The sequence below is a fragment of the Echinops telfairi genome, unplaced genomic scaffold, assembly GCF_000313985.2.
Source record: "Echinops telfairi isolate 266 unplaced genomic scaffold, ASM31398v2 ScPeMD7_5592;HRSCAF=6446, whole genome shotgun sequence".
In the NCBI taxonomy this organism is placed as follows: Eukaryota; Metazoa; Chordata; class Mammalia; order Afrosoricida; family Tenrecidae; genus Echinops; species Echinops telfairi.
The window spans coordinates 29,377,491-29,394,641 of record NW_022109491.1 but is presented as its reverse complement, the minus strand read 5'-3'; the positions used below and the strand labels follow the sequence as shown (position 1 = coordinate 29,394,641).

The following is a 17,151-nucleotide window of genomic DNA, read 5'->3' as shown; positions in this document are numbered from 1 at the left end:
TCGTGTGGTCCCCACATGGCCTGCTGGTCTAGGGCAGTGTGTGGCCACTTTGAGGCAGCAGCAAACAACATCCCCATGTGGAAAGCTCTTTTTAAAAATATTTTCTTGTCATTCAGACACAACGGTAGGCAACCCAGCACAACCCTCATTAACAGAGGGCAGAAGACTGTAAGATAAGGGCACATCCTGTTGTCCCATGCATTTACCCACCAAACATTTGCAGGAGTACACGAATAAAACCAGTGACCTGTTGTGCAAGACTGCTGAATGGCCAAATCTGTTGACATCGTGGTGGAGATCCGGTCTCGGAAGCACTGACCAACGGTCACAAGCTAGGAGCAAGAAAAACACACTTCAAAAGGGGCTGTTATTGATAACGGAAACGGATTTTCTTTGAGAAAAATACTGCAACAAACCTAACTTCATAAAGTGGATCTCTTTAATTTTCTTAGCCATGTCATTATTTCTAGGGTAAAAAGCAACCTCAGCCAAGCAGCAGGGCATGAGAGAAAGGCAGGACTGTGTGGCAATTCATCCCATTGGTAAATGCACCCCATTTCAATGACTTCCATACCACTCACCCTGGTGTCTAGCAATTTTACCACTCCCATGCTTTTTAACTTAAGGAAAATTTCTATTTTACCAAGGGTTCCATAATTATTTTTCTATTTGTCTTCATCTTATGCTGTCTAAACTTAGCTGAAATAGAAAATACAGGAGGTGAAAATTAACACTCTAAAACCCCAAACATTCATAATGCCACTGCTCTTTCCTAGGTCCCACATTGCTGTTTTCCTGTTTACTGTGATTCTAACTCACAGTACACCTCAGGACAGTGCAGACCTCCCTCACAGTGTGTCGAGGCTGACCAGAAACTCCTCTAAGGTGTTTTTCCTCTGGTTGAACAGTTTGAGTTTACCAACCTTTGAGATATCAGCAGGGCACTTCACTACTGTACCACCAGGGCGCCTTCCGAGACCCTTAAATCTTCTACTTTTCCATTGTTTTCAGCCCATGCTAGCAACTTCTTTTTGGACCTTGGGTGTAATCTGGAGCTGCTGTACCACTTTAACCGTATACTCTCTGAGGCAGATAGTCAAGCTTGCTTATTCAAAGTTACTTCCACTTCATGAAGATCTTTATTCATCAGCTTTCACTTCCTTCTCTCTAGCCAAGACTGGTCTTCCTCATGAAGAATGGACGTCATGCGGCATCAACTCCCCCAGCTTCTTGCCCCCTACCGTTTCCTTCCTGAAAACCAACGTGTCCCTTCCTCTCATTCTGCCTATCAGTTCCTCCCCATTCAACTGTTTACTACTCTCCCTTGAGCCTCTAATAGTCTTTCATCACAGTAAGCAAAGGGGAACAAGATTATCCGCTCCTCTCCCCACCTCCGCATTGTAAGGTCTTTCTAAGGCCAAATCGACTCCCACCAAGGACTCAACTACCCCATTTTCTTTTCATAGACAAGTTTTTTTTTGTTTGTTTGTTTTTAGTGAAATATACTCTCTGGGTATATTTCTTACTTCCATTCCCAGCCTTGGTAAAAGGCACCAGCTGCTATGGCCCATGTGAGGTACCTGAGAGGATGCTTTCGCCCCACTCAAAATATGCACCAGGCAGTCCTCAAGTTCCTGCTAGTTCTCAAGCTGCTTATCTTTGTCCTCACTGCCACGTCCACATCTTCGTTGCAAACTCACATCACCACTTTGGTAATCACCGCTGAACTACGGTCTTATCCCTTCGTAATCACTCACCACAATGCCACAAAGATTTTTCCATAGACACAGCAAGATTGTGTTAACGCCTCTGTGAGATTCTTCAAACAGCCCACCTGCCTCAGCGTGCCACACGAGGCTTCATGATCTAAAAGGTTTGACAGCTGTTTGCTCCTAGAATTTCACTCCAGGCTACTCCTCTCTGGTGTGCTACCATTATACAGCCAAAATTCATTACTCATGGGGTGGCAGCGAGCTTGGTAATTGCTTGGGAGCCCCCAAATTATGCCCACAATCTCTATCTACCATTATCTCTGTGTATAGGCTTCCTCTGCCTGGAAGTCTGGCCTAATTTCACCCAACTGGTTTCCAGTGTCCTTCAGGACCCAGTTTGGATGGTCCCACCCCTGGAAGGTCTTCCTTGACTGTCACCCTTCACCCTATAGTGAAGCGGCCTTCATAGGTACTCCCATCTATTTCTCTGAAAGCAAGTAAAACCCTGACTTGCCATTATAATGCTCGCTCATTTCTTTGCCTTTCCCACCATGAGGCCAAAGGCTGTAACCTACTCATCTTACCACCCCATAGTACAAGCTCACTGGCCTAGCTGGCACATCAAGTGTCTGTTAAAAATGAACTTCTGAAAATGTTGACTAAGGGAATGATAAGAACTTGGTTTCTCTGAACATATATTGCCCTCTCCTGGTGAAGTAAATTACCACACTAAAAAAATGTAAATGTCATGCCCAAGTCTAGGTCAAGATTATCTGAAACCAGTTTTCTATGTAATAGACTAGACACTGTTTTGGATAGCACCATGCTGGCAGTCACAACTACAAAACCCACTGTGTAAGGCACTTGTAATGAAGGAGCGCTCGGTTACTTCAATGCAGTCTCAAAAATTACCATTCAAAGCAATTAAAAAGAGTAGCTTAAAGGAGAATTTTATGCGTAAGTGATGCTTTTAAATAGATAGGACATTTAAAGATATAACAACATTACATGGAAACAAACTCTGACAAATACCAATCAGACCTCTTTTAAATGGCTTGACCATTTTGAATTGTGCTTTTAAAACATTACATATATCAGATGAAAGGTTTCTTAAAGTGAAAATGGCTTTGGGAAGCTTACCAATGTCGTAAGCCATGAAATCTGAAGAGAAGCATTTGGCACCATGGCTCATGGATGTGTCATTGTGCGTGTTTCCGCCAAACACCAGCATGGTTCCACTTACTATCACAGCTGTGTGTAAGTAACGGAAAAATCGGCTGTCCTTAAGAATGGTCCTTTTGAGTTTATTTAAAAATAATAAACACACAGTTAGTTTAGAATACTTGTTATCTATCTGTTATTACAAAGCAACTCTTTTGTTAAATTTTGACCCATTATGTCCAAATATTTCCAGACTTTTTTCTGTATGTATGTAGATACCTTGTCAATAAATAAATAAGTACACAAAATTGTTAACACTTAAAGGAATTTTGGAAAAATATGGTAGCAGCCTTAAAATATTAATATCCTATGATTCCACAATTTCCAGATCTGGGTAGAAATCAAGGGCAGTCAAAAGTTTATGGACTATGTTTCATTGATCAAACCAAACATAGAAAACAATATACCTACATGACAGAATACAAAAAGAAGAAACCATTACTTTGTAATTACATTATTTCTCAATTCAAATCTGCCTTTCATTTGTTTAATTTAGCATCTAATGTCTGATTCAAAAGAGACCTTTATCTAGTAGGTGTTCAAACACCACCTATTTGGTGATTTCATGGAATAACGCCAGGTACTGACCCCACTGATGACATCTTGGCCATCAGTAAAATGACTGACAAGCAGCTATGTTCTGCTTAATGATAAATGTGGGCAGAAACTTGGCTGTATACAATATTGCATTTCTTACAATGCCGAAGAGCTCAACTTTACAGTGGTACTAAGTATACAGAAATTGAAAACCAGTCAAAAAACACTTAAGCATTATCTAACCAACCTACTACAGAATTAGAGAATAATGCAGTAAAATATTAGCTGAACAAAATTACCTACCAAGTTTGAAAATAAAAAGATAGTACTGTTATTTTCCCAACAATTGCTCCTACATGATTCACATTTTAACATGGAAGTTAAAAAAAAAAATTCACCTACCACATCTGGGTGTCCACATCATATCTATAGAGATCATCTGCAAGCCGGTATTTATTGGCGCTAAAGGCCTTGTAGCCTCCATGGATGTACAAGGCCCCGGTCTTGTGGTCATAAACACTACTGTGACCATAGCCCCCTTGCACAAGGGCACCCTGGGTGTGTAATATACTCCAGGTGTTCTTTTCTGGAAAGGAAAAAATCAGCTAAAACCAAATGCTACAGGCTCCTCCCTGGCAGTAATTAAAAATCCAAATAGCCTTCAGAGGCTTGATATGCACAGTTTTATCATTTTCATTCTTAATGGAAGATCACTTAAAACTACTAACAAAGCCAGGTGGCTAAGCTCCAAGCTATTAAATATCCCAATGTTCATTTTCATTGGTCTAATATTTCCCCAAATTTAAAATAAACGGATTCCCCTCAAAGTAAAACTTAATTCACCATGACATGTAGTGAAAAATAAATAGATGCAGAGAGAATAAATTAAGCAAACCAGAAATAACTGACATTTACTCTTCTAAATTTTATAGACCTGCTTTCTCAATATATCAATTAGTCAATATTTCTAAACAGTGGATGCAATAAAACTTAACGAAAGGAAAGATTATCTTTTAAAAAATGACGCTCCACTAAACTAACCCCTAAAAGCTATCCAAATACATGTTTCTTCAGAATACTTATAGTCTTAAACCAGTTTTGTTACAAGAAAGGTTTAATAAGCATTAGTAAAAATGCTGAACCAAAGCACACAATTCCCATTTTATAAAATTTGCTCATTTGAAAACGTTAGAAAAACCCACAAAAAAATAAGTTCAATGTAGAAATAAAACAAGTGGTTAACTTTGAAAGAATATACTTATTGGACCAACCTAAACATAAAAAGTTCAGAGGTCCAGAAACATCTATCACTGAGGCTGAACTTGAGTGATTGTAACATGTGTCTTCTTCACTGGAAATGTCTCTATTCCATCGGTATCTTCTCACCCATTCCTTTTCATGTAGAGGGAAGACTTGTGTTTTTTGATGTCTCAAAGCAGTATTCCCTAAAGCAGGTGATATGGCTTCCTAGTGGGGGTGGGGGTGGGTACAGGAACGACTGGGGGGCAGGCTGGGAAGGCTGCAAAATTTTTTCCTGGGTTATGGGCTATAGTACAAAAGTTTTTAATTGCCAAGGAGGCACTGAGTAATTTTTTTCTGAAAGGGGGTGATGGGCCACATAAATTTAGGTACTTATGTCTTAGAATATTCATTACTATATCTGAATTTTAAGAGTATTCTAATTTATAAACATTCAACAGGATTGCATTAATTCTTATTTTCAATCATCCACCAAATATATATTGAGCAACATCTACCTATCAAGTACTATGCGATCAAGAATTTATCCCAAAACATTCTCGTATAACTTGGCCCTTTTATTTTCTATACAAAGTTTATGTTTATTTTCTAACTAGAAAGCATCAGCTCATTGTAAAGGAGTTTTTTAGGTGAAAAATCTATTTTTGGTCCTAGGGTAGGATAAAGCATACGATCCAATTTTCACTCTGCACAATCATCATTGAATGAAAACATCTCAATTGCCTTATGTTTGCCATGTAAGGTTGCAATTGTAATGCCCAGTGCATTGTGGGCCCTCTGGCAAACTGACGGTAGCAAATACATACTACACAGGCACAGCGATAGTCTGAATTGACTGATAACACACCAATGTTAACTGAGTTTCAAGATAGGCCCTGGCTCAAGGTTAGGCTGAACATTGTGAAATGGTCAAAACAATAAGTCTGAACTTTGACATTAAAAAAAAAAAAGGCCAATGGAAAAAATATACCTACCCAAGTCATATTCCTGCACATTGCTTATATATCCATAGAGAGGGCAGTGACCAAAGATGACCAGCATAACCACGCGGTCATTTTTTAATTTAACAATGTGAGCTGAGTGCCCAACCACTGCATACTGCTCCTTTGCTTTAGGGCTCAGCAATACCCAGGATTCATTATGAATATGAAACACTCTCAGCTCATTGGTCACATTCCCTGTTGAGTCAATTTTTCCTCCATACATATAGATTTTATCCTAGGGAAAAATGGAAACAAAATTTCAAAAATACTGAAAAGAAGACTGGAGAGAACAGAAGCAATTCAAAATGTCAACATTAGTCGTAGCTTTTAAACGGTGTTAGTGCCATGTATCTTTCGGTGACTTAAAAGAAAGGGATGGAGAAAGGAACATGCTTAAATTAATCATGGCCTGGATCCCCATTTCACCAGTTTCTTGGACTTTCTCACATGAGATCTTTTACAGCCCCACAATCATATCTCATTACAACTGGAATCCATTAAAATCTCATGGGTAGAATAGTTTCAACTTTAGTATCTATAGTTTTTAGCCTATTATAATTCTACCCAGTGCAGAAAATATTCCCCGACGAAGAGCCAACAATAAATAGCCTTTCAATTACATAATACAATGAAACAATGGAGAAGGAATTGAGTATTTTTCTTAGTACAGAGTGCGATAATTTACCTTGTATAAGGCCAAAGAATGGCCGTATCTAACAACCACATTGTTCACAGAACGGTTCAGTGTAAGCCACTCCTTAGAAGCAAGGTCATACCTACAAAACAAACAAGCCACATTTAAACACAAATGATAAAGTAGAATATTTTGTGCTCTCTATCTGTGATATAAATAATCCAGTTTAGAGATGCTTGTTAAACTGAAGTTCATGGCGGTTACCTGTCACATTGGAAAACAAACCTATCACTTTGGGCCCCTGTGCAGGGGAGAGCTCGGGAAGGGAACTGAGGGCACGGCTTTGCTCAAAGGAAGAAATGAAATCAACTGGACACTTCTAACTAGTCCTGAAAACCAGCACTGGAAGGTTGCATTATACTTGAAGGACATAAAATTTTTATTACGATATTTTCTCTTTCATTTTATCATGCAAAATTGAAGGTAAGTATTGACAAGGAAAGGTTAAAAGACAAACCTTAACCTTTTATCTCTTGATTAAGAAGTAAAAATTTAATGAAAGCTGGAATATTGTAACATTTCAGAGTATAAACAGACTTGAAAACCTTACAAACACAAATATACCAAAAAGAAAATAATTTTTATTCTCACCACATAGCATGAATCATATTACTATCTTGGACTATTCATTTTTAGTTTGATTTTCTGGCATATAACATTGCTGTTTAAAAAAAAATCAAATATGTTCATTATTAGGACTAACTAATGAGAAAAAAAAATTCAAAGTTGAACACTTAAAAGCATAGCTCAACACCTGAAAATGAATTATCGTGAAGTAAACATCGCTCCAGACATTTTCTTTGAGGGGTACTTACTTTCTGAGAAAAATCTCAAGATCTTTTCACTCTATTTTTCCATGAACCTTTTGAAGCCCAAATATACCTATAATCCCCATAGTTATTAAATTTAATACTGGCTTTATTTTTTACGTGATTCAATCTCCTTTCTGGGTACTTCATGTTGCTTTTTCAATCTGCTATCAGGTAGTGTTTTTCAAGGACAGTTTACATGTGCTCCTTCTCAGAACTTCCCAGATGCTGCCTCCTAGACACCTGGTATCGGATGCTGTTATGGTGAAGCCTGGTTTTTTCTCCTCTTTTATGTGGTTTGCTTTTCAGCCAGGAAGCCTGAAGAATTCTTTTTCATTCTCACTCTCAATTTTTCCCTCTTACAAACTCACTGCTATGTGACTGCTGTTTTAAGACATACTGGTACTAAATGTATTTTATTTAAGATGGAAATGATTTAAACCCAGGCAGTGATTTGGGCTGCTAACTGCCAGGCCAGCAATTTGAAACCACCAGCTTCTCCGCAGGAGAAAGTCAAGGCTTTCTGTACTGGTAAAGATGGACAGTTCGACTATGCCCGGCAGGGTCACTATGAGTTGGGATGGATTTGACTGACGGTGAATGTGAGGATACAAAGATGGTTGGAGTCAGGATACTGGAAAGAGCTGAAAGGATTAGAAAGAATCTCAAGTCAGATTCTCTAGAAGCACAACTCTGAGATGGGAATTGTTGTGTAAATGATTTATTGAGGCAGTGCCAAGAAGTGAGATAAGCAAGAGAGGGAGGAAGAAGCTAAGCAAAGAGGTGGTGGCAGCTGAAGTCTGGCCTCCCCTGATCCCAAGAGAAGCTCCAGAATATGAGACACCACAGAGGTTTCCACCAGCAGGCTAAAAACAAAAACACCAACTAAACTCACTGCCAGAGTCTAGGATTTTGGACTTCCTAATGAGTCAGCCATTGGCTGGGTATAGGATGGCCAAAGTCCTAGCTTGCTCAGGCCTGAAGGTTTTCCCAGGATGTAGAACTTTCAGTGCTAAATCAAGGAGAGTTCTGAGCAAGGCAGAATATTTAGTTACCCTATAGAGACTGTCCCCAGGGAAGGGCCAGGCCTCTCCAGTATTTCTGGAAGAGGTAGCTCCAAGCGCAGCTGTGAGCTGAATGTAGCCAATGCTCATAGCAGCTGGGGGTACGAGCCTGGTAAAGGGGATCTTAGTAACAAGACAACACTCATAATTATGAGGTTTATTGGAGAAGTTAAGAGGTTACCACAAGCCAGGGTAGAATGTCTGGAATTGAGACTATGGAGGGGTTTTAGTAATCAGTAATGACAGTGACCATGAAAATAGAAGTACTGTAGATTGCTTGATGCAGAGTGACCTGGAGAGACAAGACTGGTCCACAAATAACCCTGGAAGCTTTCTCTGGGTTGCCTGATATAGACAACCTCATTGGAATGGGGGTGAGGGAAGACCACCTTTGAACAGATTCAACCCCTACTGGATATTTAGAGGCTAACTTTGTCACTGCCACCTGGCAGGCAACTGTCCTGAAGAGCTAACATTCAAGCTCAGAGTGTGATCTCCGGCTGGCACAAAGTCACACTGCTGTTTGCCCATGTCCTTAGCTTGAAGGACTAACAAGGTTAGTGCATGAAAGAACATCTAGGACATAAAGAGGCCCAAGTACTGGAAAAAGAACTGTGAGATAATAAAACCACAAAGGATTAAGAAGTAATGGTGGAGAGTGACAATCAGGAAGTCAATAAATATTTGGTGTTTACATTATTATGTCCAGGCAAGCATCATTCCCAGGTAGGCATTGTAGTAGAGAATGATTGTTTCCTTTTTGGTATTCATTTTATTTTAAAATCAAGGTATAGTTTACATAATAAATGAAGGGCTGTTATTACTTCTATAAGTTTTGACAATTGGCTATACGTGTGTACCAAGATCTTGAGCTTTTCAAATCAATTCCCTTACCTTCAGCAACTATTGTTTCCCGCAACCCACTGCCCCCACATCCCAAATTTGTGTAGTCTCTTCTTGAATTGTACAGTACTGTCACTTTGTACTCTTTAGTGTCTGGATTAAAATTTAAAAATATACTGAGATATAATCCACATTATCATATACCTCACCCTTTAAGAAATGTATAATTCATGAGTTTTTTTCTAAAAAATAGAACTGTGCAATCACCACTACCATCCAGTACCAAAATATTTTCAGCATCCCTAAAGCAAACATCACACAAGTTAGTTGTCACTCCCCATTCACACCTAATGGAACAAAAGGCCTGGAGGCTATACTTGGCCTCCTCTGGACTCACTAGGGAAAAGGAGAATCCATCTCTAGACCAGCTCAAGGCCAACTGCCACTCACCTCTGTCTCCGTCCTTACGTCTTTGATCCTATTATGACCAATGGTTTCTTCCACAACTCTACTCTTCTGCTCAAAAACCGAACTCACTGCCATGGAATCAGGTCCACTCACAGAGACCCTATAAGGGAGGGTAGGGCTGCCCCTGTGAGCTTCTGAGAGTAACTGCTCACGAGGAGTAGAGAGCCTCATCTTTCCCTGAGGACTGGTGGTTTCAAATTGCAGACCTTGGCCAGAGCTGCGGGATAGGCATATTTAAATAATGACAAATTTTTTTTTCCTGAAAAAGGTACCTCATTGGCTCTGGTTCCTTGGTTTTATAGATTTAAGGTCATGGTTTCATGGGTAACCCCATTAACCAACCTAGTATTATGCTAGTGCTTTTGTTCTATCCCCTATGTTTATTTCATAGTGTATGGGGTCTTAAACGCTTTCAAGAGGCCATCCAAAGCCCAACAATTAGACTGTCCATTTGCCTGGAGCAACAAAGGACTGTGAGTGTGACTCAGGAGGCAATGGGAACTTCTACTGAACAGCTGGATCACAGATTCTGTACAAGCAGCCTGATTAAAAGAGGAGATGCAGAACAGAGGTTCCAAGCCTCACAGGTGCCAGACTTACTGCAGCCAGTGAGGCTGGATGAGTCCCTGAAACTCCTGCCCGGAGACAGTTCTTAAACCTTAAATAAAAATTATCACGGTCAGTGAATTATGCACATAGAAGCTATCAACTGGAGTACGTTGTTGCTGTGTATGTACCTGATAACAAAATAAATCAAATACATGCTTATTTTTCTTGTTTTCTTTTTTAGTTTGCAGAAGTTTGCCTCTGCCGTGATGTCAATTTCTTTGGGTTTATATTGGGGGTATTTTGAAAGCAGTTATCTGTTGTACTGACTTATCATGCTCATCCTCTCAATTCATTCCCATTTCTAACAACAATGTTGTTTTTTAATTTTTATTCTTTCCTACCTCTATCATCATTCCTAAGAAGGTGGTGTACTGGCTTACATTCTAGGCTCCTAACACACCACCAGCAGAGTGGGCGAGCGTTGAAGCTTTCTGCTTCCTCTGACATGCAAAGGGGCAGCTAGTCTATCTGTCCTTTAGGGCCGCTATGAGTTGGAAATGAAGTAATGGGAGAGTTTGGAGTTGGTTATCATCATTTATGAATTTTTATAGTTGTGATTATGTATTTTTCTTTCATATCTTGTATAATTTTCTTAAGGTATTTTAGCCTGTTTTGAAACATGGGGTTATGTTTTTAGCATTTTTTTTTCAAGTATATTTTTCTGTTGTGTTTTTAGTGGCATTAGGTTGCTCACTGCAAGGTCAGTTGTTTGAAACCACCAGCTACTCCACAGGAGAAAGACAAGACTTTTACTCCAGTAAGAGTTACTGGTCTTGGAAATCCACAGGGGTAGTTCTACCCTGTCCTAAAAGTAGGAATCCACCCAGTGGTTTCCTTTTGATGTCTGGAGGAGGCGTTACTGTTTCTTATTCTCTCTTTTTAAAAATAACTTTCTAAGATTTGGCCTTGATAATTTCCTAATACTCAAACAATGTGCTGTACTGGGCAAGGACACCCAGACTTAGCTTTTCAGGGTTGAGATGAGATGACTATCCTAATCTTTTAAGTCTACCCATGATGAGCATTATAAAATTGCCCAGTGCATGCTTCATGATTTGGGGTGGAAGAGATTAAAACAAACCAGCAAAAACACAGCACCACCTCTGGGCACATATTCCTCTGGACAGTCTCTCAAAATGTGTAGAATTTGTTTAAGATTACTGCTCATGTCAGTTCCTTTTCATTTTCTTAATAAGTTCATGTACTCATTTTAGATGGAAGGGCCAATTTAACTCAGTGCAGCAATTTAACTCTACTGTATGTCATAAATGTGTTTTAAAGTAACTGTAGTGGTAACACCTAAATGGACAAAAGTCAAAAAACTTAAAAGGCGAATGACTAGACTATCGAGACATCATCTTGATATAGCAGCAGGGCAGCTAAACGGAGACAGCTCTTGACGAGAGGGAGTGACACAGTGGCTACAACACAGGGCTCAAACACAGCACAATTGTGAGGTTTGTGCAGGACCAGGAAGTGTTTCTTTCTGTTGCACGGAGGGTCACTAAGAGTCAAAACGGACAACAGCACCTAATAACATTCCTACACAAGTAGCCTCACTTTTTGAAGGTTAGCTTTATGCCACTTCACTTACATTTCAGACCAAATTAGTACCTGTCTCCACTATCTGAAAGAAATCTGAGAATAATTTTTATTTTGATGGGGGAAAAGAAGAAAAATGAAGCTAACGTTCAATGCTGTTTTACAGCGTACCCTTCAAGCGGCAGTGTGCACTCCAAGCAGCAGGAGTGGTGTCCCAAATTATTATTATTTTTAAAAATCATTTTATTGGGGGCTCTTACAGCTTTTAAAAATCACTTTATTGGGGGCTCTTACAGCTCCTATAACACTGCATACATCAATTGTACCAAGGATATTTGTACACATGTTACCATTGTTATTTTATAAATATTTTACTATTTGAGCCCTTGGTATCAGTTCCTCTTCCACCGCTCCCTCCCACCCTCGTGACCCCTTGATAAATTATGTTATTATTTTCATATCTTATACTGTCCGCTGTCTCCCTTCACCCACTTTTCTGTTGTTTGTCCCCCTGGAGTGGTGGTGTGCCGATCACTGCAATTGGTTCATTTCTCCCCCTCCTCCCCTTACTTCTCCCTCCTCTCCTGGTATTACTACTCTCATTTTTGTTCCTGAGGGGCTTATCTGAAATGGATACCATGTGTCATGAGCACTTATCTGTACCAGTGTACATGATTTGGGCTAGCCAGAATGAAGGGCAGGACTCGGGGGATGATAGTGGGGGGTGAGGAAGCCCCAAATGACCAGAAGACTATTGTGTGTTTCATTAGTACTATACTGCGCCTTGGTTGAGCCATCTTTCCTTGTGCCCCTTCTGTGGGGAACCCTTCTACTGTCTACAGATGGGTTTTGGGTCTCTGCTCTGACCCCCCTCGCTCTCAACAATATGGTTTTTTGTTTGTTTGTTTTAGGTCTTCTTCACCAAATTCTTCCTAGGGCATCTCAGCTTCAAGCCACTAGCTCTTTGAACTGTATCTGCTAACACGGTTTACTGGTGTCATTTTAGGCTCTGCGTGTTATTTGGTAGGTTATTTTTGGGGTCTAAGGAAGCATAAAAATTATCTCATATAAATCAATGGTAATTACTTCTTTGTTTTCTGCCATTTCCACTTACAGAGGGTTTCAAAGGGTTCTTGCTGTCCTTTTGGATAGCAAGGCAAACCTGCACAAGGCAGTTTGCTTGTTGGGATCTCTGTTCCCCTCTGCAGGACCATTACCTGCTGTTTTACTTCCTTCTCCTGATCCTGTCCTGTGCAACTAAATTCCATTTCCAGCAGTCCTCCTCAGTGCAGAACTTTTCCAATTTGAGAGTTAAAACGGATCCTGACCCTTCCGAGTCTCAGTACCGACCCTTTGTGTTTACTCTACTATTGGACTATGCAAAACCCCGTCCAGTCCTAGTTGCTGCTTCCCAATTGGCTTGCCGAGCTGTCCAGTGAGTACTTGCTGGCTGACTGGAGTCTCAAGCCTGCCAATCACCCCGTTACATCCTCCTCCTTCCTGCTGCACGGATGCTGATACCACTGCTGGTGGTTTGGCCTACCTACTCAGGGGGATACCTTTTGATACGAGTTTTATTTATGGAAGATGGTGCTTGTCTGTCTTGGTTTTGCTATCCTCGTTTGTATAATTTCACTGGTTTGGGGGGGGGAAGATTCAGAAACTAGGCCATCTTCCCCAAATACCTTAAAACAAATATACAAACATTTTTATTTTTGATACTCTTCATTAATAAAAAATAGCTGAGAAAAAAATTCTGGGCCACAAAATTAGCACCAAAAGAAACACAATTTACAATCATTTTACCACTATTCATAAATTTACACCAGTTGAAATCATACTTGGATTTCCTGTGGCTCAGTCTGTAAATGTCCAGATTTCACTAATTATTCTTTTTGTGTTTAAGGTTTTATACATTATCACTTGCCGCCACACAGTGCTTATATTGGGCTTTTCCTTTAAACCAATCTGCTAAACCCTTCTCCTATGTCTTCTTATACTTCAATTTCAATGTATTTACCAGTGAGATCTTTAAAAATTGTGGATATGTTTAAGATCCTTAATTTTCCCTTTACTTTTATTTGTTCTTATTTTCCCATATTATTTTACCCCAACAAAGAAGAAATATAATTTAGTCATCATCATCATCATGACCACTATAATCAAGTTAATTTTGTTTAAAAAAAGAAAAAAGAAAATTAGCACTAGCAAATTTTCATTCTTTTTTTTTGTAATCATTTTCTAATAAAACATTTTATTGGCATGTAATCTACATATCATATAATTCAATAGTTCAATCATATTTAAAAGGGTTATACAATTATCACCAATCAATTTAGAACATTTTCTTTTTTTTTTCTTTCAACATTTTCTTATTTTTTGTACTCCTTATTATTAGCTCCCCAATTCCCCCAACCTCCTCTGCTATGCCCCCAAGAAACCATTTACCCAGTTACTGTCTCTATAGATTTACCTTTCCTGGGTTTCTTTCTTTTTAATCATTTTATTGGGAGCTCTTACAGATATTATAACCATCCATAATTCAATTAGATCAAGTGTAATTGTGTAATTGCTGCCACCATCATTTTCTTCCTTTCTTTTAAAAAAAATCATTTTATTAGGGGCTCATACAACTCTTATCACAATCCATACATAAATCCATTGTGTCAAGCATATTTGTACACTTGTTGCCATCCTCATTCTCAAAACATTTTCTTTTTACTTGGGCTCTTGGTATCAGCTATTCATCACCCCATGAACCCTTGAGAATTTATAAATTATTATTATTTTGTCATGTCTTCCACTATCCGACATCTCCCTTCACCCACTTTTTTGTTGTCCGTTGCCTAGAGAGGGGGCTATAAGTAGATCCTTCTAATTGGTTCCCCCTTTTACCCCATCTTCCCTCCACCCTCCTGGTATCGCCACTCTCACCACTGGTCCTGAGGGGTTTACCTGTCCTGGATTCCCTGTATTTCCAGCTCTTATCTGTACCAGTGTACATACTCTGGTCTAGCCAGATGTGTAAGGTAGAACTGGGGTCATGATAACGGAGAGGGGAGGAAGCATTAAAGAACTAGAAGAAGGTCATGTTTCAGTGGTTATATACTACACCCTGACTGGCTCTTCTCTTCCTTGTGACCCTTCTGTGAGGGGATGTCCCATTGTCTACAGATGGGCTTTGGAGTCTCCACTCTGCACTCCTCATTCCGTTGATATGATTTTTTGTTCTAGGTCTTTGATACCTGATACCGGAGCAACACCTCATGATCACATAAGCTAGCACTAACAAATTTTCATAAATGTCTTTTAGAAGTGAATTGTCATGGATAATTTCACAGCAGCAACATATTCTAGCTTCAAGATAAACAGCAATGATATTAGCAAATGCACGTTGTTCCCTAGCCAGTATTACATACTGGCATAATCTCCACTAGTTTATTCCATGCATAGGTGCGCTGATAATCAATGCTAACCCTACGAATTCAAATCATTCGACTTATGGGAATGTTAATTAAATAAAGAACAAAGAAAGTAAACCCGATGAACTCATCTGACAGTTTGTTGAACTATAGTGGCTTGTGCAGTGCTGTGATGCTGGAAGCTAAGCCTCTGGCATTTCAAATACCAGCAGAGCCACCCATGGTTTCAGCAGAGCTTCCACACAAAGAACAAATGAGGGAGAAAGAATAAACTGTCTACTTCTGAGGAATGAGCCACTGAAAACCTCATGCAGAAGGCAGTGGAAAGAAGGAAGACCCTCAACAAGATGGAAAAGCATAGTGGCTGCAACAATGAGCTTAACCACAACAGTAATTGTGAACATTTTGTTCTCTTGTACATAGGGTCACTATGAGTTGGAGTGACATGACAGCGCCCAACGACAATGACAACATACATATGTGCCTAAACCAAAGTATCAGGAACAATCTGTGGAAAGGATGAATTTTTGCTCCTTATCAACAAATCTTTGTGGTTTTTGGAACTAAGCAAATGTCATAAAAATCTGGAAAACGAGAATCAACATTTTTTTTTTGAGAACCAAAATATTAACAGGGATCTTCCTCAGGTGGTAGAATGACAAATGATTACTTCTTACTTTTTGCTTATCCATACTTTGTACATTTTCAAAATGGAGAACTAAGTCTCTTGCAAAAATGTATGAAGCAACTTACGCCAGAACCATGTTGTAATCTGAGTGGTTGAACATATATCCTCCAACAACCCACATTATATTTCCATTGACCACAGCTTTATGAGATGCCCTGGGAAGCTTTGTGTTAGCATATTCCTCTCGAGTCCAAAATGACTGGTTAGCTGGTACAGGAATCGAACATCCAGGACCTAATAATGTATAATAAACAGGTTCAGAAAAATAGAGCTTTAAAATGATTGCATACAGAATTACCCAATGAACTATTAGGAAGGACAATCAAGCAGTAATTACAGAATAACCTGAAAAAAGTACTGAAACGAATACATTTCCTTCCAAAGTAAAGGCTTCTAAGGTAAGGTGACCAGACGTCCCGATTTTTAACAATTTTCCCCGTGTCCCGTGGCGTTTTTAAAAAGTCCCGATTTTTGGAAAGAATGCACAAGCTAGGGTATACGGTTTTCAGCTGCCATGTGGCTATTTATCCAGGATATGAGTTTTATCAATGGTGTCCCGCTTTACCAATGTTAAAAGCTGGTCACCTTATTCAAAGGAAGGGTTAAGTGTGCAAAGAAAATCACTGTCAGAGCTGTCTCATAGACTCCTTAAAGAGTCCCTCAAACATCTTTCCTAATCTATTCCTGTAGATTACTGGCTAAGCAGGATTCTAATGTATAAAAGTCTCCAATTTTCTCTGAACTGAGTTAGAAAAGGTTTCTGAAGGAATACTATGGTTGTTGACTACTCTTATCCCAGCTCCCAGACTGGTTCTCTACTAGGTCCTCTTATGGCGGGCATGCAATTCTCCAATTTTCATAAAGTAGTTGCCAAAAAAGTTAAGCTCCACAATTTCAAAGAGACCACAGTCTCTGAAACTAGATTTTGAAGAAACTGAATAAAGGGATGAGAAAGCTTCCAAGCTACCCGAAAACTGATGACTATAAATAGTAAATACACTAAAATAAACTCAATTTAGAATTTCAACTGAGAGAGCATCCTATGAATTAAAAGGAAAGCAAAAATGGAAGACTCTTACCTTGCCATTCTGCAAAGCATGAGCATCCCCTGACATCACTTGAATTGCAGCTGCCGCGGTGAGGAAACCCGCAGTTATCAGCACAGTGAGGAATATCACACGCTTCACCTTTCCAGTTCTCAGAACATTCACACTGAACCGTGTTACTGCTGTTACTGATCTTACATTCTCCATGGCCTGAGCAATTATTTGGACACATGTCAAAACTATAAGAACAGGG

The 17,151-nt window shown here is 39.4% G+C and overlaps 1 protein-coding gene across 2 annotated transcripts in view; it reads right to left on the bottom strand.

The window, feature by feature from the left end:
• The window catches only part of ATRN (attractin), a 146,501-nt gene that overhangs the window by 75,920 nt on the left and 53,430 nt on the right, over positions 1-17,151 (bottom strand). For both annotated transcript variants that reach the window (XM_004697865.2, XM_045295570.1), the window contains exons 5-11: positions 16,932-17,137; positions 15,918-16,086; positions 6,399-6,489; positions 5,705-5,948; positions 3,873-4,056; positions 2,853-3,007; positions 248-332 (exon numbers count right to left, since the gene is read on the bottom strand). In XM_004697865.2, coding sequence (XP_004697922.1) covers positions 248-332; positions 2,853-3,007; positions 3,873-4,056; positions 5,705-5,948; positions 6,399-6,489; positions 15,918-16,086; positions 16,932-17,137 — 1,134 coding nt within the window. The remainder of the gene's footprint in view (positions 1-247; positions 333-2,852; positions 3,008-3,872; positions 4,057-5,704; positions 5,949-6,398; positions 6,490-15,917; positions 16,087-16,931; positions 17,138-17,151) is intronic.